This window comes from Anomaloglossus baeobatrachus, chromosome 11 (assembly GCF_048569485.1).
Source record: "Anomaloglossus baeobatrachus isolate aAnoBae1 chromosome 11, aAnoBae1.hap1, whole genome shotgun sequence".
NCBI classification, from domain to species: Eukaryota; Metazoa; Chordata; class Amphibia; order Anura; family Aromobatidae; genus Anomaloglossus; species Anomaloglossus baeobatrachus.
Window position 1 is genome coordinate 230,896 of NC_134363.1, and position 27,406 is coordinate 258,301.

General features: G+C 51.1%; 1 protein-coding gene across 2 annotated transcripts in view; it reads right to left on the reverse strand.

Annotated features, from left to right (window-relative positions):
- Positions 1–27,406, reverse strand: part of TRMT1L (tRNA methyltransferase 1L) — a 96,759-nt gene that overhangs the window by 68,245 nt on the left and 1,108 nt on the right. Inside the window, exons 1-2 of one of the 2 annotated variants that reach the window (XM_075328946.1) lie at positions 16,246–16,272; positions 1,666–1,795 (exon numbers count right to left, since the gene is read on the reverse strand). In XM_075328946.1, the coding sequence (XP_075185061.1) occupies positions 1,666–1,795; positions 16,246–16,257 (142 nt within the window). In that variant the 5' untranslated portion in view covers positions 16,258–16,272. Of the gene's footprint in view, positions 1–1,665; positions 1,796–16,245; positions 16,273–27,406 lie in introns of those variants that run through there. The other variant, XM_075328945.1, reaches the window with a different exon arrangement.

A 27,406-nucleotide genomic window follows, 5' to 3' on the forward strand; every position in this document is an offset into this window, starting at 1 on the left:
GTACAGCTCTGCTGCATGCACACTACACGTACAGCTCTGCTGCATGCACACTACACGTACAGCTCTGCTGCATGCACACTACACGTACAGCTCTGCTGCATGCACACTACACGTACAGCTCTGCTGCATGCACACTACACGTACAGCTCTGCTGCATGCACACTACACGTACAGCTCTGCTGCATGCACACTACACGTACAGCTCTGCTGCATGCACACTACACGTACAGCTCTGCTGCATGCACACTACACGTACAGCTCTGCTGCATGCACACTACACGTACAGCTCTGCTGCATGCACACTACACGTACAGCTCTGCTGCATGCACACTACACGTACAGCTCTGCTACATGCACACTACACGTACAGCTCTGCTACATGCACACTACACGTACAGCTCTGCTACATGCACACTACACGTACAGCTCTGCTACATGCACACTACACGTACAGCTCTGCTACATGCACACTACACGTACAGCTCTGCTACATGCACACTACATGTACAGCTCTGCTACATGCACACTACATGTACAGCTCTGCTACATGCACACTACATGTACAGCTCTGCTACATGCACACTACATGTACAGCTCTGCTACATGCACACTACATGTACAGCTCTGCTACATGCACACTACATGTACAGCTCTGCTACATGCACACTACATGTACAGCTCTGCTACATGCACACTACATGTACAGCTCTGCTACATGCACACTACATGTACAGCTCTGCTACATGCACACTACATGTACAGCTCTGCTACATGCACATTTACAGACACACACAGCTCTGCTACAATTACACACAAAGCTCTACTACATATGCACACACACTACATTACCACATTCTGCAGTTCCTTCCAGGCATGTGACAACCTGAAAAGTCCTTGAGTTAATCGGGGTGGAAGTTCCTCGAGGTGCTCAGGAAGTGCGGCTTCCGTGCAGGTCCCGGTAGCCGCCTCTCCTGCTCCACACCAAGCACATAGATCATTGTGGGACAGGAGGCGAGAGAGCAGTGCTCTCCGTGATCGGGAAGGATGAGGTGTCCGCTTTCTCCTACATCACAGGAAGCTGCCTCTGGACTAGAAGACGCAGGCACCTTTTAGCAAGAGCTTTCCTTGTTTTATAGTCCGAAAAATACGTAATTTGTTTTCCCTCCATCTCAAAGCCCCACTTTGATTGACAGCTCTGGCTACACAGGATTTAAATGGAACCCATCACTCGATGCATGCTCTGATTGATGCTGGAGTGTTTCAAAGAAACCAGTATGAAGAGGCCAGCACCAGTGTGGTTGATTGCCAGGTCTCTACCATGTGTGAACATAGGCAGAGAACTGTCAATCAATTGGAGCAAGGCGGGGAGCAGCCGACCAGGACCTCCCACTGAATTAGTCTTATTTATCCCAATGATCCTGGCTGGATCTTCAATGCATTGCCTGAGTCAAGTGACATGTTCCCTTTAAACGCCATTTACCTGTAAATTACGACTATATCGCTTGTAGATTGTCTCTCTTTCTTAAAGGGAAACTGTCCATTGTGGTAATATAGTAAAAATTGCTCCAAGACATGAACAGGAAGAGATATGGACATGTGAACGGAGCCTAATGTGGACATGGATAAATCATGTGTAAGGCACAGGCACACAGGACGGGATCTCACCATAGGACGACGATGCTTTGATCTCCCCTTTCTCCACATGTCGGTTTATGTGTTTGATCATTTCTGATCTTTTGAAGACAGTTGAAGAGCAGATAATACAGTGGTAGTGAGAATTCGCTTTACCATAAAACTAAAATATAAAAAAAAAAAAAATCGGGGAAAACAAATTGTCAAATCACAACAACCAAAAACAGCACAGGCAAAATATATTAAAAAAAAAAAAAAAAATCATCAGAAAAAAGAGAATTTTGTTTACTTACCGTAAATTCTTTTTCTTATAGTTCCGTATTGGGAGACCCAGACATTGGGTGTATAGCTTCTGCCTCCGGAGGACACACAAAGTACTACACTAAAAAGTGTAGCTCCTCCCTCTGAGCATATACACCCCCTGGATAACCAGATCTAGCCAGTTTAGTGCAAAACCTGAAGGAGAATAGCCACCCACAAGTAAAGACAGAGCAAGAACCAGAACAACCGGAGCCTCTGTCTACGACAACAGCCGGTGATAACACGCGGAACAAGAAACTGCCAACAGGCAACAGGGAGGGTGCTGGGTCTCCCAATACGAAACTATAAGAAAAAGAATTTAAGGTAAGTAAACAAAATTCTCTTTTTCTTTATAGTTCCTATGGGAGACCCAGACATTGGGACGTCTCAAAGCAGTCCATGGGTGGGAATAAACAGAAAACTGAGAAGTAGGCGGAGCCTAACTTCACAAATGGGCGACATCCGCCTGAAGGCTGCGTCTGCCCAAGCTCGCATCTGCCGAAGCATGAGCATGCACTTGGTAGTGCTTTGAAAAGGTATGCAGACTAGTCCAAGTGGCAGCCTGACAGACCTGCTGAGCCGTAGCCTGGTGCCTGAAAGCCCAAGAGGCACCGACAGCTCTGGTCGAGTGTGCCTTGATCCCCGGCGGGGGAGGCACCTGAGTACACTGGTAGGCATCGGAAATGGCCGACCTAATCCAACGGGCTAAGGTCGGCTTAGAAGCCGAGAGGCCCTTACGCCGACCTGTGGTTAGCACAAAAAGAGAGGTGCACCGCCTAAGAACAGCGGTGCGAGACACATAGATCCGGAGCGCCCGCACCAGATCCAGAGTATGCAACGCTTTTTCAAAGCGATGAACATGAGCCGGACAAAAGGAAGGCAGGGAAATGTCCTGGTTAAGGTGGAAAGGAGAAACCACCTTAGGGAGAAAGTCCGGAGTCGGACGGAGAACCACCCTGTCTTGATGAAAAACCAAAAAAAGGTGACTCCGAAGAGAGCGCAGCCAAATCAGAGACTCTCCTGAGGGAAGTTATGGCCACTAGAAAGACCACTCTCTGTGAAAGACGAAACAAAGAAACCTCCCTAAGAGGCTCAAAGGGGGGTTTCTGCAAGGCCGTGAGGACCAGATTGAGGTCCCAGGGATCCAAGGGCCGCCGGTAAGGCGGAATGATGTGAGACGCGCCCTGCATGAAGGTGCGCACCTGAGCCAGCCGGGCGATACGCCGCTGGAACAACACTGACAGAGCCGAGACTTGTCCCTTGAGGGAATTGAGGGATAGTCCTAGCTGCAGACCAGACTGTAGAAAGGACAGAAGGGTCGGCAAGGAAAAAGGCCAAGGAGCATGGCCGGAAGAGCGACACCAGGACAGGAAAATTCTCCAGGTCCTGTGATAGATTTTGGCCGAGGAAGACTTCCGAGCCCGAGTCATAGTGGAGATGACTTCAGGAGGAATACCAGAAGCCGTCAAGATCCAGAACTCAAGAGCCACGCTGTCAATCTGAGAGCCGCAGAATTCTGGCGGAAAAACGGACCTTGTGAGAGAAGGTCTGGACGGTCCGGAAGATGCCACGGCACCTCTACGGACAGATGGAGCAGGTCTGGGTACCAAGCTCGCCTGGGCCAGTCCGGAGCAATGAGGATGACCCGACGGCCCTCCATTCTGATCTTGCGCAGAACTCTGGGCAAGAGAGCTAGAGGGGGAAACACGTAGGACAGACGAAACTGGGACCAATCTTGAACCAGAGCGTCCGCTGCAAAGGCCTGAGGATCGTGGGAGCGAGCCACGTAAACCGGAACCTTGTTGTTGTGCCGGGATGCCATTAGATCCACTTCCGGAGTGCCCCACTTGCGGCAGATTGACTGAAACACTGCCGGATGCAGGGACCACTCGCCACTGTCCACGTTTTGACGGCTGAGATAATCTGCTTCCCAGTTTTCCACGCCTGGGATGTGGACTGCGGATATGGTGGACTTGGAGTCCTCCGTCCATTGAAGGATGCGTTGAACCTCCAACATTGCCAGGCGGCTGCGTGTCCTGCCTTGGTGATTGATGTAGGCAACCGCTGTCGCGTTGTCTGACTGGACTCGGATGTGCTTGCCCGACAAAAGGTGGTGAAAGGCTAGGAGAGCCAGAAGCACAGCTCTGGTTTCCAGCACATTGATCGAGAGGGCTGACTCGGACGGAGTCCAAGTGCCCTGTGCTCGGTGGTGGAGACATACCGCTCCCCAGCCGGATAGACTGGCATCCGTGGTGAGGATCACCCAGGACGGGGCCAGGAAGGAGCGTCCCTGAGACAGAGAGAGGGGCCGAAGCCACCACTGAAGGGAGCCCCTGGTCTGTGGCGACAGAGCCACTAGCCTGTGCAAGGAGGAAGTCCGCTTGTCCCAACAGCGGAGAATGTCCAGCTGCAGAGGACGCAGATGGAACTGGGCAAAGGGAACAGCCTCCATTGACGCCACCATCTGACCCAGCAGCTGCATTAGGTGCCTGATGGCATGACGGCGGGGCCTCAGCAGAGAGCGCACCGCCAGATGGAGGGACTGCTGTTTGACTAAGGGCAGCTTCACAAGTGCCGGTAGAGTCTCGAACTGCATCCCTAGGTACGGGAGCCTCTGGGTCGGAGTCAGAGTGGATTTGGGCAGATTGACAAGCCACCCGAATTGGGCTAGAGTGGCGAGAGTGAGCGAGACACTCCGCTGACAGTCTGCGCTGGATGAAGCCTTGACTAGAAGGTCGTCCAGGTAAGGAATCACTGCCAACCCCTGGAGGTGCAGAACCGCAACCACTGCTGCCATGACCTTGGTGAATACTCGAGGGGCCGTGGCTAACCCGAAGGGGAGAGCCACGAATTGGAAATGTTCCTCTCCAATTGCAAAACGTAGCCAACGCTGGTGTGAAACTGCAATTGGCACATGCAGATAGGCATCTCTGATGTCGATGGATGCCAGGAAATCTCCTTGGGTCATTGAGGCAATGACTGATCGCAGAGACTCCATGCGAAAATGCCGCACCTGAACATGCTTGTTGAGAAGCTTGAGATCCAGGATGGGCCGGAAGGAACCGTCCTTTTTGGGGACTAGGAAAAGATTTGAGTAGAAACCTCTGAACCGTTCCCGGGCGGGAACCGGTACAATTACTCCGTTGGCCTGCAAGGATGCCACGGCCTGAGAGAAGGCGGCGGCCTTGGAGCAGGGGGGAGTTGACAGAAAAAATCTGTTTGGCGGGCTGGAAGAGAATTCTATCCTGTAGCCGTGGGAGATGATATCCCGCACCCACTGATCGGAGACGTGTTGAAACCACACGTCGCCAAAGTGGGAGAGCCTGCCACCGACTAAGGACGTTGCTGGCGCGGACAGATAGTCAAGAGGAGGCTGCCTTAGTGGCAGCAGCTCCTGCGGTCTTTTGTGGACGCGCCTTTGTGCGCCAGTTGGGTTTTTGGTCCTTGGCTGAGTTAGTGGACGAGGCAGAGGGCTTAGAGGATGACCAGTTGGAGGAACGAAACCTCGACTGGTTCCTACCCTGGGCAGGTTTCCTGGTTTTAGTTTGTGGCATGGAAGTACTCTTCCCGCCAGTAGCTTCCTTAATAATTTCATCCAGTTGTTCACCGAATAGCCTGGATCCAGCAAAAGGGAGCCCAGCAAGGTACTTCTTTGAAGAAGCATCTGCCTTCCACTCTCGAAGCCACAAGATCCTGCGGATAGCGAGGGAATTAGCCAAAGCCACCGCAGTGCGGTGAGAAGCCTCCAGCATGGCAGACATGGCATAGGACGAAAAAGCTGAAGCTTGGGAAGTTAAGGCAACCATTTCGGGCATAGATTCCCTGGTGAGGGAATGCATCTCCTCAGAGAAGCAGAGATGGCTTTGAGAGCCCACACTGCTGCAAAAGATGGGGAGAACGAGGCCCCTGCCGCCTCATATACAGATTTGGCCAGAAGGTCAACCTGGCGATCAGTGGAATCCTTAAGAGAGGTGCCATCAGCCACTGATACAACGGTCCGGGCTGAGAGTCTAGACACCGGAGGGTCTACCTTTGGTGAATGAGCCCACTCCTTGACCACCTCAGGTGGAAAGGGAAAACGGTCATCAGAACCACGCATTGGGAAGCGTTTGTCAGGACAGGCCCTAGGCTTGGTCACAGTGGCCTGAAAACTGGAGTGGTTAAAGAACACACTCCTTGTCCTCTTAGGCAAGGTAAACTGGTGCTTTTCTGCCAGAGAGGGTTGCTCCTCTGATACTGGCGGATTGAGGTCCAGTACAGAATTAATGGACGCAATCAAATCACTAACATCTGAGTCACTTTCGGACAGATCAATGGGGCACATGGAGGTAGCCTCCGAGCCCCCAGTAAAGGCATCCTCCTCGTCCTGCGAGTCAGCTCTTGAATCAGAGCCGCGGAACGAGGAAGGAGAGGGGACCCTGCGTCTCTTTTTAGGAGGACGGGGTCTGGGACCAGATGAAGAATCCTCTGTGAGCTCTGCTGAGAGAGCCCTAGCAGCAGAGGCGCCCTGAGAAGGGGGCTGATGCATGATCAGCAAAGTCCGGGACAGCTGTCCCATGGAGTCGGCAAAAGACTGGGAGGTTGACCTAGAGAAGGATTCTACCCAAGCCGGGGGTTCAGCCACCGGAGCCGGAGCAGCCGGAGGGACCACTGTGGGTGCGATTCCAGGCTGAGGCATTGTCAGGTTAGAGCAGGCATCACAATGTGGATATGTGCTCGGTTCAGGCAGCACGAGCTTACATGCAGTGCATATTGAGTACAGCCTTGCTCCTCGTGTGAGACATGCTGCTGAAGTAGGGGCTCTGAGCCAGAATGACCCCCAGAGAGTATATAAGAAGGTCCACAACCGGAGGTTGTGGCTTACCAGACCGTTTGTGTGCCCTCCAGATCCCACAGCCCGGACCCCCAAGCAGCTTAGCAGGGATGCTGCAGCCAGCGCTGATCCAGAGAAAAACGCTGAGAAAATGGCGCCGGAGCGAGGAGAGGGGGCGGGACCTGCTCGGAGAGCGGGATCTGGAGGGCCAAGGAGACTTACAGGGGAGGGGACATGTACTCAGAGAGGAGTGTCCCTCCCCTGTGCCGAACGGCCGCTGGGCGGAGCCGCACTGTCCCTCTGCATGATTGACATGCGAGGGCAGTGAAATCGAAAGTAGGCCTCCGGCGAAGCCGGGGCCTAAATTTAAGCGATGCGGCCGGCGCGCAGGCACCATCGGCGCGGTTCTCAGGCGACAACCAGAGAACCGGCCGGAAATGTCAGAAAAGGTACACAGCACACTCTCCCACCATAATAAAGTACCGGGACCCCCCAAATATAAACGTCTCAGGTACTTAGCTTGCTGAGACGCAGGGTTCCAAGTCCCTGGGGATGAGTGCTCCGTCCAGCAGGATCCTGAAGGGCTGCGGATGGAGACCGGTCTCCTGCAAAGCAAGGAGAACCGTGCTGGCTCCCACTTCAAGCCAGAGCCCGAGGGATGGTGAAGGAGCGCGGCATGCAAGGCTCCAGCCTTGAAATCAACCTTAACAACACCGCCGACACAGTGGGGTGAGAAGGGACATGCCGGGAGTCCAGGCTTGGACCCGCTTTTCTTCAAAAACTTTCCAAAAATGAAAAATCAGATGAGAATGCATGTGTGGATGTGTGCCTCCTGAACACAAAGCAATGAACTGGCTAGATCTGGTTATCCAGAAGGTGTATATGCTCAGAGGGAGGAGCTACACTTTTTAGTGTATTACTTTGTGTGTCCTCCGGAGGCAGAAGCTATACACCCAATGTCTGGGTCTCCCATAGGAACAATAAAGAAAGGATAAATGTATTTTCTACATATTGGCTTGGCTGGTATCCCATAAATTAATAATTAGCAGTTGATAATCCTCTCATTTGGTGATAACTGTGGCTTTAATAAAAGGAACCGGTCACCTTTGCAGGCATAATTTTGGCAGAAAAAGCAAGAGGGCAGAGCACAATATCTAATGGTACCACAATAAAACCACACCCCGCCATGGTCATTTTACATTTTTTGCACTTTTGTTTTTTTCCTCCCCTTCTTCCAAGAGCCATAACTTTTCTATTTTTCCATCAATCTAGTCATATGAGGGATTGTTTTTTGCAGGAAGAGTTTAACTTTTGGATCATTTTGCCACAGAGTGTACTGGGAAGTGGGGGAAAAAAAAATTCCAAGTGCGGTGAAATTGCAAAAAAACAAAAAATATGAAAGTTTTTTTTTTTTATAACTTGCCATGTTCATTTCACTCTACAGCATAGAGCCCGTGGTAATCACGCATGTCTCCTAATCTGATCAGTAGACATGTGCGGCTAACAGGCGGAGATCCATCCGTACCTGTTAACCCAGGGGTCAGGAACCTTTTTGGCTAAGAGAGCCGTAAACGCCACATATTTTGAAATATAATTCCGCGAGAGCCGTACAATATGTTTAAAGGGCCATTGACAGATCAATCGCTCCAATGTTCACTTAGTACAGCAAGGAATGCTCCTCCCTGCTGTATAAAGCCACAACTGGACTGAAACAATGGTAATTAGCAGTAAAAAAATCAAATAAATAACTTACATTGTGAACTTGCGATGCATGACATCAGTCCAGGCAAGGAGAGTGGGGGGGGGTGGGTAGTGGTTGTGACACGGGGGGGGGGGGGGGACAGGGGTTGTGTTTGGTGAAGGTAGCAGCAGCGGCGGGGGGAAGGGCGCTGGTACTCACACAGGCCGAACGGGTGACAGGGGGAAAGTGCAGCGCACAGCATAAGCTGTGAGCTGCACAAATAGCAGGGAGCTTTCCTGTATTAAGTGCAGGTCGAAGTCCGGGTACAGGGCGCTGCCATAAAGGAGTTGAGGTGAGTAACTATTGTTACAAACACCAAATCCAGCATGGCAGCCCCCAGTGTTTCAGTAACACTAGAATTAAATAAAAACTAAATAAACAGTGAGTTTAATTTTGTATTAAAAATACTTGGATTTCATAATCACTATTATTAATACAAAAATAAAAAACGCGACACCTCCCTTTAATCCTAATGCTCACCAGGGGGAGCGATGGTGGTGGAGCAGCTCAGGAAGGTCACAGGAGGAAGAGTGATGCTGCGAGCTCGGAGGAGGGGGTGCTGCTGCTCAGGAGGGTCAGCAATGCTGTGGCTCGGGGGTGTAGCCATGGGCGCATTTGAATCCCCCGGGTATGGCTTACCAGGGCGGTAGTGGTGGAGCAGAGTCACAGGATGCACTCGGGGGTGTTGCAGAGGCCGCCATTGATCTGTGGGCAGGGGGTCTGCGGAGGTGTCACAACACAGGGTGTCTCTGTGGCAAGTGCATTGAGCTGACTGCCGGCTCCATTGAATCACCCAGGTTTGACAAGATGGACGTCAAGAAAATGATCGCGGAGGTGGCGCGTGCGCAGATATGATTCCACGGCCATTTTCTTGAAGCTCATCGCATGAACCGTGGGTGATGCAATTGAGTCGGCAGTCAGCTCAATGCACCCACCGCCGAGACACCCTCGCAGCCCGCCTGCCCGCAGATTAATGCTGCCCACTGCGACACCGCCGAGCGCGTCCTGTGAGCTTGTCTCCTATGAGCCCGCTCGACCATCGCCACCTTCATAAGCCATATCTGTTTTGTAAGATACACCCCCATTTTACCGCCAGTTTTGAGGGAAAAAGAAGGGAATTTTGTTACTTACCGTAAATTCCTTTTCTTCTAGCTCCAATTGGGAGACCCAGACGATTGGGTGTATAGCTACTGCCTCCGGAGGCCACACAAAGCACTACACCAAAAAGTGCAAGGCCCCTCCCCTTCTGGCTATACACCCCCCGTGGGATCACGGGCTTGCTCAGTTTTAGTGCTAAAGCAAGAAGGAGGAAAGCCAATAACTGGTTTAAACAAATTCAATCCGAAGAAACATCGGAGAACTGAAACCGTTCAACATGAACAACATGTGTACCCGAAAAAACCAAAAATCCCGAAGGAAACAGGGCGGGTGCTGGGTCTCCCAACTGGAGCTAGAAGAAAAGGAATTTACGGTAAGTAACAAAATTCCCTTCTTCGGCGCTCCATTGGGAGACCCAGACGATTGGGACGTCCAAAAGCAGTCCCTGGGTGGGTAAAGTAATACCGCAAGTTTGAGCTGCAAAACAGCCCTCTCCTACAAGGAGGCAACCGCCGCCTGCAGGACTCTTCTACCTAGGCTGGCGTCCGCCGAAGCGTAGGTATGCACCTGATAATGTTTGGTGAAAGTGTGCAGACTCGACCAGGTAGCTGCCTGGCACACCTGTTGAGCCGTAGCCTGGTGTCGTAATGCCCAGGACGCACCCACGGCTCTGGTAGAATAGGCCTTCAGCCCTGATGGAACCGGCAGCCCAGCAGAACGGTAGGCTTCAAGAATTGGTTCCTTGATCCATCGAGCCAGGGTGGATTTGGAAGCCTGCGATCCTTTGCGCTTACCAGCGACAAGGACAAAAAGTGCATCCGAGCGGCGCAGGGGCGCCGTGCGGGAAATGTAGATTCTGAGTGCTCTCACGAGATCCAACAAATGTAAATCCTTTTCAAAACGATGAACTGGATGAGGACAAAAAGAAGGCAAGGAGATATCCTGATTGAGATGAAAGGAGGATACCACCTTAGGGAGAAACTCCTGAATCGGGCGCAGCACTACCTTGTCCTGGTGAAAAACCAGGAAGGGAGCTTTGGATGACAACGCTGCCAGCTCGGATACCCTCCGAAGAGACGTGACCGCTACCAGAAAAGCCACTTTCTGTGAAAGTCGAGAAAGTGAAACATCCTTCAGAGGCTCGAAGGGCGGCTTCTGGAGAGTAACTAGTACCCTGTTCAGATCCCATGGATCTAACGGCCGTTTGTACGGAGGGACGATGTGACAAACCCCCTGCAGGAACGTGCGTACCCGAGGAAGTCGTGCTAGACGCTTTTGAAAAAATACCGATAGCGCTGAGACTTGCGCTTTAAGGGAGCCGAGGGATAAGCCTTTTTCCAAACCAGATTGCAGGAAGGAAAGAAAAGTAGGCAATGCAAATGGCCAGGGGGACACTCTGTGTGTCGAGCACCAGGATAAGAAAATCTTCCACGTTCTGTGGTAGATCTTAGCAGACGTGGGCTTCCTAGCCTGTCTCATGGTGGCCACGACCCCTTGAGATAATCCTGAAGATGCTAGTATCCAGGACTCAATGGCCACACAGTCAGGTTCAGGGCCGCAGAATTCAGATGGAAAAACGGCCCTTGTGACAGTAAGTCTGGCCGGTCTGGTAGCGCCCACGGTTGGCCGACCGTGAGATGCCACAGATCCGGATACCACGACCTTCTCGGCCAGTCTGGGGCGACGAGCAGGACGCGGCGGCACTCGGACCTGATCTTGCGTAGCACTCTGGGCAAGAGTGCCAGAGGGGGAAACACATAGGGCAGTTGGAACTGCGACCAATCTTGCACTAAGGCGTCTGCCGCCAGAGCTCTGTGATCGCGAGACCGTGCCATGAACGTTGGGACCTTGTTGTTGTGCCGGGACGCCATTAGGTCGACGTCCGGCCTTCCCCAGCGGCGACAGATTTCCTGAAACACGTCCGGGTGAAGGGACCATTCCCCTGCGTCCATACCCTGGCGACTGAGGAAGTCCGCTTCCCAATTTTCTACGCCGGGGATGTGAACTGCGGAGATGGTGGAGGCCGTGGCCTCCACCCATAACAGAATCCGTCGGACTTCCTGGAAGGCTTGCCGACTGCGTGTCCCGCCTTGGTGATTGATGTATGCCACCGCTGTGGAGTTGTCCGACTGAATTCGGATCTGCTTTCCCTCCAGCCACTGCTGGAAGGCTTGTAGGGCAAGATACACTGCCCTGATTTCCAGAACATTGATCTGAAGGGTGGACTCCTGCTGAGTCCACGTACCCTGAGCCCTGTGGTGGAGAAAAACTGCTCCCCACCCTGACAGACTCGCGTCTGTCGTGACCACCGCCCAGGATGGGGGTAGGAAGGACCTTCCCCGTGATAATGAGGTGGGAAGAAGCCACCATTGAAGAGAGTCCTTGGTCGTCTGGGAAAGGGAGACTTTCTTGTCTAAGGACGTCGACTTCCAGTCCCATTGGCGGAGAATGTCCCATTGAAGTGGGCGCAGATGAAACTGCGCAAACGGGACTGCCTCCATTGCTGCCACCATCTTCCCTAGGAAGTGCATGAGGCGTCTTAAGGGGTGCGACTGTTCTTGAAGGAGCGAGTGCACCCCTGACTGTATTGAACGCTGCTTGTCCATCGGAAGCTTCACTGTCGCTGAGAGAGTATGAAACTCCATGCCAAGATATGTTAGCGATTGGGTCGGTGACAGATTTGACTTTGAAAAGTTGATGATCCACCCGAAAGTCTGGAGAGTCTCCAGCGCAACGTTCAGGCTGTGTTGGCATGCCTCTTGAGAGGGTGCATTGACAAGTAGATCGTCCAAGTAAGGGATCACAGAGTGTCCCTGAGAGTGCAAGACTGCTACCACTGCTGCCATGACCTTGGTGAAAACCCGTGGGGCTGTCGCCAGACCAAATGGCAGGGCTACGAACTGAAGGTGTTCGTCTCCTATAACGAAGCGTAGAAAACGCTGGTGCTCTGGAGCAATCGGCACGTGGAGATAAGCATCCTTGATGTCTATTGATGCTAGGAAATCTCCTTGAGACATCGAGGCAATGACGGAGCGGAGGGATTCCATCCGGAACCGCCTAGTTTTCACGTGCTTGTTGAGCAGTGTTAGGTCCAGAACAGGACGGAAAGAGCCGTCCTTTTTTGGCACCACAAACAGATTGGAGTAAAAACCTTGACCTCGTTCCTGAAGAGGAACAGGGATCACCACTCCCTCTGCCCTTAGCGAACACACCGCTTGCAGAAGAGCATCGGTTCGGTCGGGATGTGGGGAGGTTCTGAAGAACCGAGGCGGGGGACGAGAACTGAATTCTATCCGGTACCCGTGAGACAAAATGTCTGTTACCCACCGGTCTTTGACCTGTGGCAGCCAAATGCCGCAAAAGCGGGAGAGCCTGCCACCGACCGAGGATGCGGAGAGAGGAGGCCGAAAGTCATGAGGCAGCCGGCTTGGAAGCGGTTCCTCCGGCTGCTTTCTTTGGGCGTGAGTGAGTCCGCCAGGAATCTGAGCTCCTCTGCTCCTTCTGAGTCCTTTTGGACGAGGAGAATTGGGTCCTGCCCGAACCTCGAAAGGACCGAAACCTCGACTGTCCCTTCCACTGTTGAGGTTTGCTTGATCTAGGCTGGGGTAAGGAAGAGTCCTTACCCTTGGACTGTTTAATGATTTCCGCCAATTGCTCACCAAACAGCCTGTCCTGAGATAATGGCAAACTGGTTAAGCATTTTTTGGAAGCAGAATCTGCTTTCCATTCCTTTAACCATAAGGCTCTGCGTAAAACCACCGAGTTTGCGGACGCCATTGACGTACGGCTGGTAGAGTCCAAGACCGCATTGATAGCGTAAGTCGCAAACGCAGACATTTGTGAAGTCAAGGACGCCACCTGCGGCACTGATGGACGTATGATAGAGTCCACCTGCGCCAGACCAGCTGAAATAGCCTGGAGTGCCCACACGGCTGCGAATGCTGGAGCAAACGACGCGCCGATAGCTTCATAGACAGATTTTAACCAAAGGTCCATCTGTCTGTCATTGGCATCTTTAAGTGAAGCCCCATCTTCCACTGCAACTATGGATCTAGCCGCAAGCCTGGAGATTGAGGGGTCCACCTTTGGACACTGGGTCCAGCGTTTGACCACGTCAGGGGGAAAGGGATAACGTGTATCCTTAAGACGTTTGGAGAAACGCTTATCTGGATAAGCATGGTGTTTCTGGACTGCTTCTCTGAAGTCCGCGTGGTCCAGAAAAGAGCTCAATTTACGTTTGGGATACCTAAAATGGAATTTTTCCTGCTGTGCTGCTGCCTCCTCCGCTGGGGGAGAAATATCCAGCAGTCTATTGATGGCCGCTATAAGATCATTCACCATGGCGTCACCATCAGGGGTATCCAGGTTGAGAGCAGTCTCAGGATTGGACTCCTGATCACCTAGCTCTGTCTCATCATACAGAGAATCCTCTCGCTGAGACCCTGACCAGCGTGATGACGCCGAGGGTCTCTCCCAGCGAGCTCGCTTAGGCTGCCTGGGACTGTCGTCCGAGTCTGAGCCTTCAGCCTGTGATGTCTGGGACCCCCTTGGAGCACGGATTAGTTCCAACTGAGGGGGACCGGAGAACATTGAATCAGCAGTGCCCATGGTCTGAGTGACCGGCCTGGACTGCAAGGTTTCTAGAATTTTTGTCATAGTCACAGACATCTTATCAGCAAAAACTGCAAATTCTGTCCCCGTCACCGGGGCAGGGTTCACAGGCGTCTCTGCCTGGGCCACTACTAGCATAGACTCCGGCTGACGAAGTGGCACAGGGACCGAACATTGCACACAATGGGGGTCAGGGGAACCTGCCGGTAGATCAGCCCCACATGCGGTACAGGCAGCATATGAAGCCCGTGCCTTGGCACCCTTGCTTTTTGCGGATGACATGCTGTTGTCTCCTCAGAGCAATATAGGGGTATAAGCCAAGAAGCGACCGTACAGTGCAATATATAGGTACAGAAAAAAGTACACTAAACAACACTGTGGCACTAGTGGGGACAGCACCTAGGTGCTGCTTACCGCCCGCTTAACAGCGGTTGTGTGGTCGCCAGAATCCCTTGTCTGGGTCTCCCAGGGCTATGTCCGTTCTCCAGCTCAGACTGCGTGCAGGAATGGCTGCCGGCGTCCTGTGAAGAGGGGCGGGCCGTGGGCGTGCTGCAGACAAAGAGCGGGAACTGGCGTCCCACTGTGCCCAGTGAGAGGGCTGGAGTATGTAAATAAGACTCCAGCCCTCAGCGCTGCTATTGTACAGCGTCTCTCCCCTTCCCTGACTGACAGGGCTGGGGGCGGGAACGAAGCGTAACTAGGCCGCAGAAGCCGGGGACTAGATTTACAAGCGCTGCCGTCGTAAAAGCACGGTCGGCGCGAAGTCCCCGGCGCACCACAAGTCTCAGCCGCGCCGCAGTCACCATGGCGGCCGGCGCGGTAGTTCCCCACACATAAACTCACTCAGCAAAGCTGCAGTGAGTATAACCCCAAGCGCGCAGCGCTACTGTCCCCGGCGCACTAGAACACCCAGCAACGCTGGAGTGTGTCTGTGCCTGTCTGCCCGGGGACACAGAGTACCTGAATGTTGCAGGGCCTTGTCCCTGACGGCACCCTAGCTCCGTATCCAGCAGGATCTCCGGGTCTGTGGATGGAGCCCGGCCTCAGAGTCTGGAGGCCGGTAAGATCCCACTTCACCAGAGCCCTTCAGGGGGATGGGGAAGGACAGCAGCATGTGGGCTCCAGCCTCCGTACCCGCAATGGGTACCTCAACCTTAAACACCGCCGACAAAAGTGGGGTGAGAAGGGAGCATGCTGGGGGCCCTAGTATGGGCCCTCTTTTCTTCCATCCGACATAGTCAGCAGCTACTGCTGACTAAACAGTGGAGCTATGCGTGGATGTCTGACCTCCTTCGCACAAAGCATAAAACTGAGCAAGCCCGTGATCCCACGGGGGGGTGTATAGCCAGAAGGGGAGGGGCCTTGCACTTTTTGGTGTAGTGCTTTGTGTGGCCTCCGGAGGCAGTAGCTATACACCCAATCGTCTGGGTCTCCCAATGGAGCGCCGAAGAAAAAACGAAAAATATGGTAAATGAGAATCCTGAAGTATTGTAAACATGTTCAGGATCTTTTCCTTGCACTTTGTATTGTAGAAAAAAAACTGCAGCATGTCAATTCTTTCTGTGTTTTTGCTACGTTTTCCCCATTAAAAGTAATGAAAATAAAATGCAAGCAAAAATACATATAATGCATCAAATTGTGGCAAAAAGCCTTGGTTTTGCTGCAGCATTTCTCCTGGCAGTAGATGCAGACTTGGTGCAGAAATTTCTGCAACCAAATCTTCATCTTGTGCACAGATTCCAGATTTGGAATCCAGACTTCAAACTGTTCCTGGCAGTTTGGCGAATCTTTACAAAGATAATATAATGCAAAAAGGGCCAGATGCAGTTTTCTGTATAGCTTACTGTTAACCCTGTCCAGCACATGGCTGCCTGCACATTACTAAATAAGCTAAGGGTCGACATCGGGGCACTGACCAGAGCTAGTGGGAGGGGGAGGCAGCAGAGGATGTTCTCACAGCAAGTCACAAACTTTGTGACTGTGTCGGCCACTGTCTGCCACTCAGACCGCACTGTCTGCAGCCTCCAGTCCTGACATATTCATCTCTGACCTGATTCTTCATATCCTGCAACTGCCGACATGACATGCATCCACAATCACAGCAGTTACTGGCTCCACACACTGCAGAAGAGTAGATGACGAGCCAGGCAGTCAGCCCGAGGTCACAGGTAGAAAGAGGCTGGAGGGGGCGGAGCCCAGCGCTGCCGGCCACTTGTATAAGAGCTAGTACGGTATAGTTACAGCGCAGCGACTCTGTCACAGAGCGGAGCCGGCTGTTTATCTTCAGGGTGAGTGCACCGCGGCATCCATCCTTCCCATAGACAGGTAGGAGCCCTGTCTGCGAGCCAGATACGGCCATCAAAAGAGCCATATCTGGCTCGCGAGCCATAGGTTCCCGACCCCTGTGTTAACCCCTTAGATCGCACTGTCAAATTCTGACAGCGCAATTTAAAGGGCCGCGGCGGGGATCACAATCTTAGGACACTATCACGGGGCGCCAATGTGTTGCCATGATAGTGCTGGATCAGAAGATGACCCCTGACTTCCATCGGCCCATATCGCTCCTAACATTAGATATTAAATTAATTGAAAAAGTACTAGCAAACAGACTATACCACGTGATTACGACCGTAATTCATGAGGAACAGACCGGCTTCATTCCTAATAAATCTACATCTCTTAATTTGCGGCGGTTATTTCTGGGGATGCAGCTCAGCTCGGAGGGGGGAAATAGAGAGAGGGCAGTTCTGTCATTAGATGCAGCCAAGGCCTTTGACAGTATTGAATGGAATTTTTTGGGGGCTGTCTTGAAGAAACTAGGCCTAGGAGATAGTAATTTAACCCAGCCTATAAACCTATATATGTCCCCACGGGCCAAAATTCGAGTAAATGGCATTACTACATTACCCTTTGGTCTGGCAAGAGGCACAAGGCAGGGCTGTCCTCTCTCCCCTCTGCTATTCGCAGTGGTGGTCGAAACGCTGGCGGCCATGCTACGCGCCTCTAATGATGTGAAGGGGTTTGAGATTGGGGGCTTGGAGCATAACGTATCTTTCTATGCGGACGACCTGCTGCTGTATTTGCGAGAGGTGGGCACGTCCCTGGTCCAGCCTGTCAATATTATTACAGAATTCGGGAAACAGTCGGGGCTTTTAATAAACTGGGAAAAATCGTCTCTACTCCCTATGGACTCACTCCCTCTTGATCTTGCTGTCTTGGGGTTGCGGGTCCCGACAATGGAAAGGTTTCAATATCTTGGGATAGTGGTTAGTACCCGACCACAGGATTATTATACAATCATATGAAAAGGTTTGGGCACCCCTATTAATGTTAACCTTTTTTCTTCTTAACAATTTGGGTTTTTGCAACAGCTATTTCAGTTTCATATATCTAATATCTGATGGACTCAGTAATATTTCTGGAATGAAATGAGGTTTATTGTACCAACAGAAAATGTGCATTCCGCATTTAAACAAAATGTGACCGGTGCATAAGTATGGGCACCTCAACATAAAAGTGACATTAATATTTTGTAGATTCTCCTTTTGCAAAAATCACAGCCTCTAGTCGCTTCCTGCAGCTTTTAATGAGTTCCTGGATGAAGGTATATTTGACCATTCCTGTTTACAAAACAATTCCAGTTCAGTTAAGTTTGATGGTCACCGAGCATGGACAGCACGCTTCAAATCATCCCACAGATGTTCAATGAGATTCAGGTCTGGGGACTGGGATGGCCATTCCAGAACATTGTAATTGTTCCTCTGCATGAATGCCTGAGTAGATTTGGAGCAGTGTTTTAGATCATTGTCTTGCTGAAATATCCATCCCCTGCGTAACTTCAACTTCGTCACTGATTCTTGCACATTATTGTCAAGAATCTGCTGATGCTGAATTGAATCCATGCGACCCTCAACTTTAACAAGATTCCCGGTGCCGGCATTGGCCACACAGCCCCAAAGGATGATGCTACCCACAGTAAAATTTGGTGGAGGTTCCAAGTGCTTTTCTTGGAATGCCGTGTTTTTTTGCCTCCATGCATAACGCCTATTTGTATGACCAAACAACTCAATCTTTGTTTCATCAGTCCACAGGACATTCTTCCAAAATGTAACTGGCTTGTCCAAATGTGCTTTTGCATACCTCAGGCGACTCTGTGGTGTGCTTGCAGAAACGACTTCTTTTGCATCACTCTCCCATACAGCTTCTTCTTGTGCAACGTGAGCTGTATTGTTGACCGATGCACATTGACACCATCTGCAGCAAGATGATGCTGCAGGTCTTTGGAGGTGGTCTGTGGATTGTCCTTGACTGTTCTCACCATTCTTCTCTGCCTGCCACTTCTGGGCTTAACAAGAACTGTACCTGTGTTCTTCCATTTCCTTACTATGTTCCTCACAGTGGAAACTGACAGTTTAAATCTCCGAGACAACTTTTTGTATCCTTCCCCTGAACAACTATGTTGAATAATCTTTGTTTTCAGATCATTTGAGAGTTGTTTTGAGGAGCCCATGATGCCACTCTTCATAGGAGATTCAAATAGGAGAACAACTTGCAAGTGGCCACCTTAAATACCTTTTCTCATGATTGGATACACCTGCCTATGAAGTTCAAAGCTCAATGAGGTTACAAAAACCAATTTAGTGCTTTAGTAAGTCAGTAAAAAGTAGTTCGGAGTGTTCAAATCAAGAAATTGATAAGGGTGCCCAATACTTTTGCACCGGTCAAATTTTGTTTAAATGCGGATTGCACATTTTCTGTTAGTACAATAAACCTCATTTCAATCCAGAAATATTACTGAGTCCAACAGTTATTAGATATATGAACCTGAAATAGCTGTTGCAAAAACCCAAATTGTGCCCAAACTTTTTCATATGACTGTACTTTGAATTTGCAGCCCATGTTGCTCATATTTAGAAATGAGGTGGATGCCTGGTGCAGACTCCCATTGTGCCTTACTGGAGAAGCCAATCTACTTAAAATGGTGCTGATGCCCAAACTTCTGTATCTCCTCCACAACGCCCCGATTTGGATACATTGGAAATTCTTTCGTAGGATTAACACCTTGTTTAGGGAGTTATTGTGGAAAAAACAACAACCCAGGATTCGTCTTGAGACACTGCAGAGAGGAAAAGGATGAAGGGTGTCTTGCGGTCCCTAACCCATGGATATATTATATTGCATGGGATGGGGAAAAGATGACGCGTATGACAGTGGGGGTAAATTGGTAAAAAAAAACTTGCAAGATGGAGACACCCGGTGGCCTTTCTTGAAGTGGAATATATGCTCCCAAGATCGTTACACCCGACGCTAGCATTACAATACAAGGTGTGGGATTGGGGGGGAGGGGGACATTACTGGGTATACTACTAGGAACGACAGAATACTGGCCCTTGTGGCATAATCCCAAACTGCTAGTTACAGAAGCTGTCTGACTGGAGGATGTGGATGGATGGGGGGGGTTCGTTGTGTCCCAGATATTACAAAATAATACTTTAAAGAGTTTCAATCAGCTGCAGGCTGAATTTGGGATACCACATAGCTCTTTCTATCAGTACCTACAGCTACGACATGCCTACGATACACAGACACGACATGTCGAGATTAGAATAGAAAGGAGTTGTACTCTCTCGGACTTGCTGACGTCTGAGCGAACACGTGTTGTTTCTAGGTTGTACGCAGCACTGCTACCCAAATATCTTGACAAATTTCCTGTGCAGGCAAGAAGAAAGTGGGAGGGAGACCTGGGCCCTATGATGGATGAGCAATGGGATGAGATTCTGTCACAGACTCCAACTCTTGATGTAGCCGAAAACCAACGACTGTCACAACTATTTCTATTACATAGAGTCTACAGGACGCCTAGCCTACTGCATAAGATCGGGGTCCGGACGGGTGATCTCTGTCCTACGTGCAGGCAGGAGAATGCTAACTTGCTGCATATGATGTGGTCATGTGGGAATATTAAGGAGTACTGGAGGGCAGTATTAGATCTAGTAGCACAAGACTTCAAAACAACCACTGGTTGGATTCTGCTCCTCCGGCCCTGGGAGACCTTAGGGAGAGGGTCAATAACATACTTAGGCTGGAGAGGGGAATATATCTTAAACGAAATGCGCTCAAAAAAATTCTATAAAATCTGGGGGGCGTGGCTGGATATGCCGGGACTGCCCTCCTGAACATTGCTGCAAGATACCATGGGGGATCAGGTCCTTCTCCTTATCGCTGGTTAAAAAAAAATAAATAAAAAATTAGCTGAACTAGGGTGTTCCTATTATATTACTCTGATCTACATACGGTGGGGAGGCAACAGTGTGAAGTGGCTTGATAGAGAGGGATATACTAAAATGTATTACTTATTCCGTGACGTATATTTGATGGTGGGTGTGGGATACAGGTGCAATGTATGTGTATGTTATTCCATCTTATTATATATATATTATATATAGCTAATATGTTATGCTAATAACTGGAGATGGTCTTATCCCTTTTCCAGACTTATTTTCCAGGGGAAGGGACTGTTGTGTTGGTTATGTGTTTTTGTTGATTCAAATAATAATAAAAAAAAATAACAGGATTTTTAAAAAAAAAAAAAAGAAAGAAAGATGACCCCTGAGCTGTCATGACTCACTTCCACTGAAAGTCAGCAAAGCATAGGCACTCACAGGAGAACAGCATTTCTCTCGATGACAGCGGTAGCATTTCTCCTGCAGCATCGCTCTCATCAGAAGAAGCGATCGGATAGTACAGTCATAAAATCCCCTAAGGGACTAATAAAATCAATAAAAAAAAAAAGAATTTTGTTTACTTACCGTAAATTCTTTTTCTTATAGTTCCGTATTGGGAGACCCAGACATTGGGTGTATAGCTTCTGCCTCCGGAGGACACACAAAGTACTACACTAAAAAGTGTAGCTCCTCCCTCTGAGCTTATACACCCCCTGGAGAACCAGATCTAGCCAGTTTAGTGCAAAAGCTGAAGGAGAATAGCCACCCACAAGTAAAAACAGAGCAAGAACCGGAACAACCGGAGCCTCTGTCTACAACAACAGCCGGTGATAACACGTGGAACAAGAAACTGCCAACAGGCAACAGGGAGGGTGCTGGGTCTCCCAATACGGAACTATAAGAAAAAGAATTTACGGTAAGTAAACAAAATTCTCTTTTTCTTTATCGTTCCTATGGGAGACCCAGACATTGGGACGTCTCAAAGCAGTCCATGGGTGGGAATAAACAGAAAAACTGAGAAGTAGGCGGAGCCTAACTTCACAAATGGGCGACAGCCGCCTGAAGGATGCGTCTGCCCAAGCTCGCATCTGCCGAAGCATGAGCATGCACTTGGTAGTGCTTTGAAAAGGTATGCAGGCTAGTCCAAGTGGCAGCCTGACAGACTTGCTGAGCCGTAGCCTGGTGCCTGAAAGCCCAAGAGGCACCGACAGCTCTGGTCGAGTGTGCCTTAATCCCCAGCGGGAGAGGCACCTGAGAACACTGGTAGGCATCCGAAATGGTTGACCTAATCCAACGGGCTAAGGTCGGCTTAGAAGCAGAGAGGCCCTTACGCCGACCTGTGGTTAGCACAAAAAGAGAGGTGCACCGCCTAAGAGCAGCGGTGCGAGACACATAGATCCGGAGCGCCCGCACCAGATCCAGAGTATGCAACGCTTTTTCAAAGCGATGAACAGGAGCCGGACAAAAAGGAAGGTAGGGTAATGTCCTGGTTAAGGTGGAAAGGAGAAACCACCTTAGGGAGAAAGTCCGGAGCCGGACGGAGAACCACCTTGTCTTGATGAAAAACAAAAAAAGGTGACTCCGAGGAGAGCGCAGCTAAAATCAGAGACTCTCCTGAGGGAAGTTATGGCCACTAGAAAGACCACCTTCTGTGAAAGACGAAACAAAGAAACCTCCCTAAGAGGCTTAAAGGGGGGTTTCTGCAAAACCGTGAGAACCAAATTGAGGTCCCAGGGATCCAAGGGCCGCCGGTAAGGCGGGATGATGTGAGACGCACCTTGCATGAAGGTGCGGACCTGAGCCAGCCGGGCGATACGCCGCTGGAACAGAACTGACAAAGCTGAGACTTGTCCCTTGAGAGAGTTGAGGGATAGTCCTAGCTGCAGACCGGACTGTAGAAAAGACAGAAGGGTCGGCAAGGAAAAAGGCCAAGGAGAATGGCCGGAAGAGCGACACCAGGACAGGAAAATCTTCCAAGTCCTGTGATAGATCTTGGCAGAGGAAGACTTACTGGCCCGAGTCATAGTGGAGATGACTTCAGGGGGGATACCAGAAGCCGTCAAGATCCAGGACTCAAGAGCCACGCTGTCAATCTGAGAGCCGCAGAATTCTGGCGGAAAAACGGACCTTGTGAGAGAAGGTCTGGATGGTCCGGAAGATGCCACGGCACCTCTACGGACAGATGGAGCAGGTCTGGGTACCAAGCTCGCCTGGGCCAGTCCGGAGCAATGAGGATGACTCGACGGCCCTCCATTCTGATCTTGCGCAGAACTGTGGGCAAGAGAGCTAGAGGGGGAAACAGGTAGGACAGACGAAACTGGGACCAGTCTTGAACCAGAGCGTCCGCTGCAAAGGCCTGAGGATCGTGGGAGCGAGCCATGTAAACTGGAACCTTGTTGTTGTGACGGGATGCCATTAGGTCCACTTCCGGAGTGCCCCAGATTGACTGAAATACTGCCGGATGCAGGGACCACTCGCCACTGTCCACGGTTTGACGGCTGAGATAGTCTGCTTCCCAGTTTTCCACGCCTGGGATGTGGACTGCGGATATGGTGGACTTGGAGTCCTCCGTCCATTGAAGGATGCATTGAACCTCCAACATTGCCAGGCGGCTGCGTGTCCTGCCTTGGTGATTGATGTAGGCAACCGCTGTCGCGTTGTCTGACTGGACTCGGATGTGCTTGCCCGCCAACAGGTGGTGAAAGGCTAGGAGACCCAGAAGCACAGCTCTGGTTTCCAGCACATTGATCGAGAGGGCTGACTCGGACAGAGTCCAGGTGCCCTCCGCTCGGTGGTGGAGACATACCGCTCCCCAGCCGGATAGACTGGCATCCGTGGTGAGGATCACCCAGGACGGGGCCAGGAAGGAGCGCCCCTGAGACAGAGAGAGGGGCCGAAGCCACCACTGAAGAGAGCTCCTGGTCTGTGGCGACAGAGCCACTAGCCTGTGCAAGGAGGAAGGCCGCTTGTCCAAACAGCGGAGAATGTCCAGCTGCAGAGGACGCAGATGGAACTGGGCAAAGGGAACAGCCTCCATTGACGCCACCATCTGACCCAGCACCTGCATCAGGTGCCTGATTGAATAACGGCGGGGCCTCAGCAGAGAGCGCACCGCCAGTTGGAGGGACTGCTGTTTGACTAAGGGCAGCTTCACAAGTGCCGGCAGAGTCTCGAACTGCATCCCTAGGTACGGGAGCCTCTGGGTCGGAGTCAGAGTGGATTTGGGCAGATTGACAAGCCACCCGAATTGGGCTAGAGTGGCGAGAGTGAGCGAGACACTCCGCTGACAGTCTGCGCTGGATGAAGCCTTGACTAGAAGGTCGTCCAGGTAAGGAATCACTGCCAACCCCTGGAGGTGCAGAACCGCAACCACTGCTGCCATGACCTTGGTGAATACCCGAGGGGCCGTGGCTAACCCGAAGGGGAGAGCCACGAATTGGAAATGATCCTCTCCTATCGCAAAACGTAGCCAACGCTGGTGTGAAACTGCAATTGGCACATGCAGATAGGCATCTCTGATGTCGATGGATGCCAGGAAATCCCCTTGGGTCATTGAGGCAATGACTGATCGCAGAGACTCCATGCAAAAATGCCGCACCTGAACATGCTTGTTGAGAAGCTTGAGATCCAGGATGGGCCGGAAGGAACCGTCCTTTTTGGGGACTAGGTAGAGATTTGAGTAGAAACCTCTGAACCGTTCCCGGGCGGGAACCGGTACAATTACTCCGTTGGCCTGCAAGGATGCCACGGCCTGTGAGAAGGCGGCGGCCTTGGAGCAGGGGGGAGTTGACAGAAAAAATCTGTTTGGCGGGCTGGAAGAGAATTCTATCCTGTAGCCGTGGGAGAGGATATCCCGCACCCACTGATCGGAGACGTGTTGAAACCACACGTCGCCAAAGTGGGAGAGCCTGCCACCGACTAAGGACGTTGCTGGCGCAGACAGATAGTCAAGAGGAGGCTGCCTTAGTGGCAGCAGCTCCTGCGGTCTTCTGTGGACGCGCTTTTGTGCGCCAGGTGGATTTTTGGTCCTTGGCTGAGTTAGGGGACGAGGCCGAGGGCTTAGAGGACGACCAGTTGGAGGAACGAAAGGAACGAAACCTCGACTGATTCCTACCCTGGACAGGTTTCCTGGTTTTGGTTTGTGACATGGAAGTACTCTTCCCGCCAGTAGCCTCCTTAATAATTTCATCCAGCTGTTCACCGAACAGCCTGGACCCAGCAAAAGGGAGTCCAGCAAGGAACTTCTTTGAAGAAGCATCTGCCTTCCACTCTCGAAGCCACAGGATCCTGCGGATAGCGAGGGAATTAACCGAAGCCACCACAGTGCGGTGAGAAGCCTCCAGCATGGCAGACATGGCATAGGATGAAAAAGCTGAAGCTTGGGAAGTTAAAGCAACCATTTCGGGCATAGCTTCCCTGGCGAGGGAATGCATCTCCTCTAGAGAAGCAGAGATGGCTTTGAGAGCCCACACTGCTGCAAAAGTTGGGGAGAACGAGGCCCCTGCCGCCTCATATACAGATTTGGCCAGAAGGTCGACCTGGCGGTCAGTGGAATCCTTAAGAGAGGTGCCATCAGCCACTGATACAACGGTCCGGGCTGAGAGTCTAGACACCGGAGGGTCTACCTTTGGTGAATGAGCCCACTCCTTGACCACCTCAGGTGGAAATGGAAACCTGTCATCAGAACCACGCTTTGGGAAGCGTTTGTCAGGACAGGCCCTAGGCTTGGACACAGCGGCCTGAAAACTGGAGTGGTTAAAGAACACACTCTTTGTCCTCTTAGGCGAGGTAAACTGGTGCTTTTCTGCCAGAGAGGGTTGCTCCTCTGATACTGGCGGATTGAGATCCAGTACAGAATTAATGGACGCAATCAAATCACTAACATCTGAGTCACTTTCGGACAGATCAATGGGGCACATGCAGTTAGCTTCCGAGCCCCCTGTAAAGGCATCCTCCTCGTCCTGCGAGTCAGCTCCTGAATCAGAGCCGCGGGACGAGGAAGGAGAGGGAGCCCTGCGTCTCCTTTTAGGAGGACGGGGTCTGGGACCAGATGATGAATCCTCTGTGAGCTCCGCTGAGAGAGCCCTAGCAGCAGAGGCACCCTGTGAAGGGGGCTGATGCATGTTCAGCAAAGTCCTGGACAGCTGTCCCATGGAGTCGGCAAGACTGGGAGATGGGTAGAATCCTTTTCTAGGTCTAAGCCGGGGGTTCAGCCACAGGGACCGGAGCAGCCTGAGAGACCACTGGGGGGGCGATTCCAGGCTGAGGCATCGTCAGGTTAGAGCAGGCATCACAATGTGGATAGGTGCTCGGTTCATGCAGTAGGAGCTTACATGCAGTGCATACTGAATACAGCTTTGGAGCCTTGCTCCTCGTGTGAGACATGCTGCTGGAGTGGGGGCTCTGCCAGAGAATGACCCCCAGAGAGTATCTACAGAAGTCCACAACCTGAGGTTGTGGCTTACCAGACCGCTGGAGCGGTTTGTGTGCCCTCCAGATCCCAAAGCCCGGACCCCCAAGCACCTCAGCAGGGATGCTGCAGCCAGCGCTGATCGCAGGGAAGAACGCGGAGAAAATGGCGCCGGAGTGAAGAGAGGGGGCGGGACTTACTCAGGGAGCGGGATCTGGAGGGCCATAGAGACCTACAGGGGAGGAGACATGTACTCAGTGAGGAGTGTCTCTCCCCTGTGTAGAACGGCCGCTGGGCGGAGCCGCACTGACCCTCTGCATGAATGACATGCAAGGGCAGTGAAACCGAAAGTAGGCCTCCGGCGAAGCCGGGGCCTAAATTTGAGCGGTGCGGCCGGCGCGCAGGCACCATCGGCACGGTTCTCAGGCGACAGCCAGAGAACCCGCCGGAAATGTCAAAAAAACACTCAGCACACTCTCCCACAACAATAAAGTACAACGGACCCCCATATATAACAGTCTCAGGTACTTAGCTTGCTGAGACGCAGGGTTCAAAGTCCCTGGGGGGAGTGCTCCGTTCCAGCAGGATCCTGAAGGGCTGCGGATGGAGACCGGTCTCCTGCCAAGCATGGAGAACCGTGCTGGCTCCCACTTCAAGCCAGAGCCCCGGAGGGATGGTGAAGGAGCACGGCATGTAAGGCTCCAGCCTTGGAATCAACGTTAACAGCACCGCCGACACAGTGGGGTGAGAAGGGACATGCCGGGGGTCCAGGCTTGGACCCGCTTTTCTTCAAACTCTTTTCCAAAAATGAAAAATCAGATGAGAATGCATGTGTGGATGTATGCCTCCTGAACACAAAGCGATAAACTGGCTAGATCTGGTTCTCCAGGGGGTGTATAAGCTCAGAGGGAGGAGCTACACTTTTTAGTGTAGTACTTTGTGTGTCCTCCGGAGGCAGAAGCTATACACCCAATGTCTGGGTCTCCCATAGGAATGATAAAGAAAAGTGTATGGAGAAAAAACAAAACAAAAACCACAACAACTAAAAAAGTAAAAATCCCCCCCTTTTTACCCCACTGAAAATACAACTATTAAAAAAAAAACACAAGAAAAAACACATATTTGGTATCACCGCATTCCAATGTATCAAAATACAAAACCAGTTAATCTGATTGGTACACAGTGTAGCAAGAAAAAAAAATCCAAACACTAAAATTTATATTTTTGGGGGCGTTGCCGCAACATTGCATTAAAATGCAATAACATCAACCAATACAGCGCTTCTTCACAAAAATGGTATAATTAAAAACGTCAGCTCAATGTGCAAAAAATGAGCCCCGGATCCAAAAAATGAGAATGCTAATAGTCTTGGAAAATGGCGCAATTCTTTTTTAGACAACTTCTCAATTTTTCTTTAAAAAGGTATTTTTATTGAGGGATTTTAAACAATAACTGGAAAAAGGGGGAGTGGGGTCTGGGAACATGCAAAAATTAAAACAAAAAAATACCCTAAAACAGTATTAATACCCTTAAACGTCTGATTTGTTTTTTTTTCACCACTTTTATCAAAGTAAAAG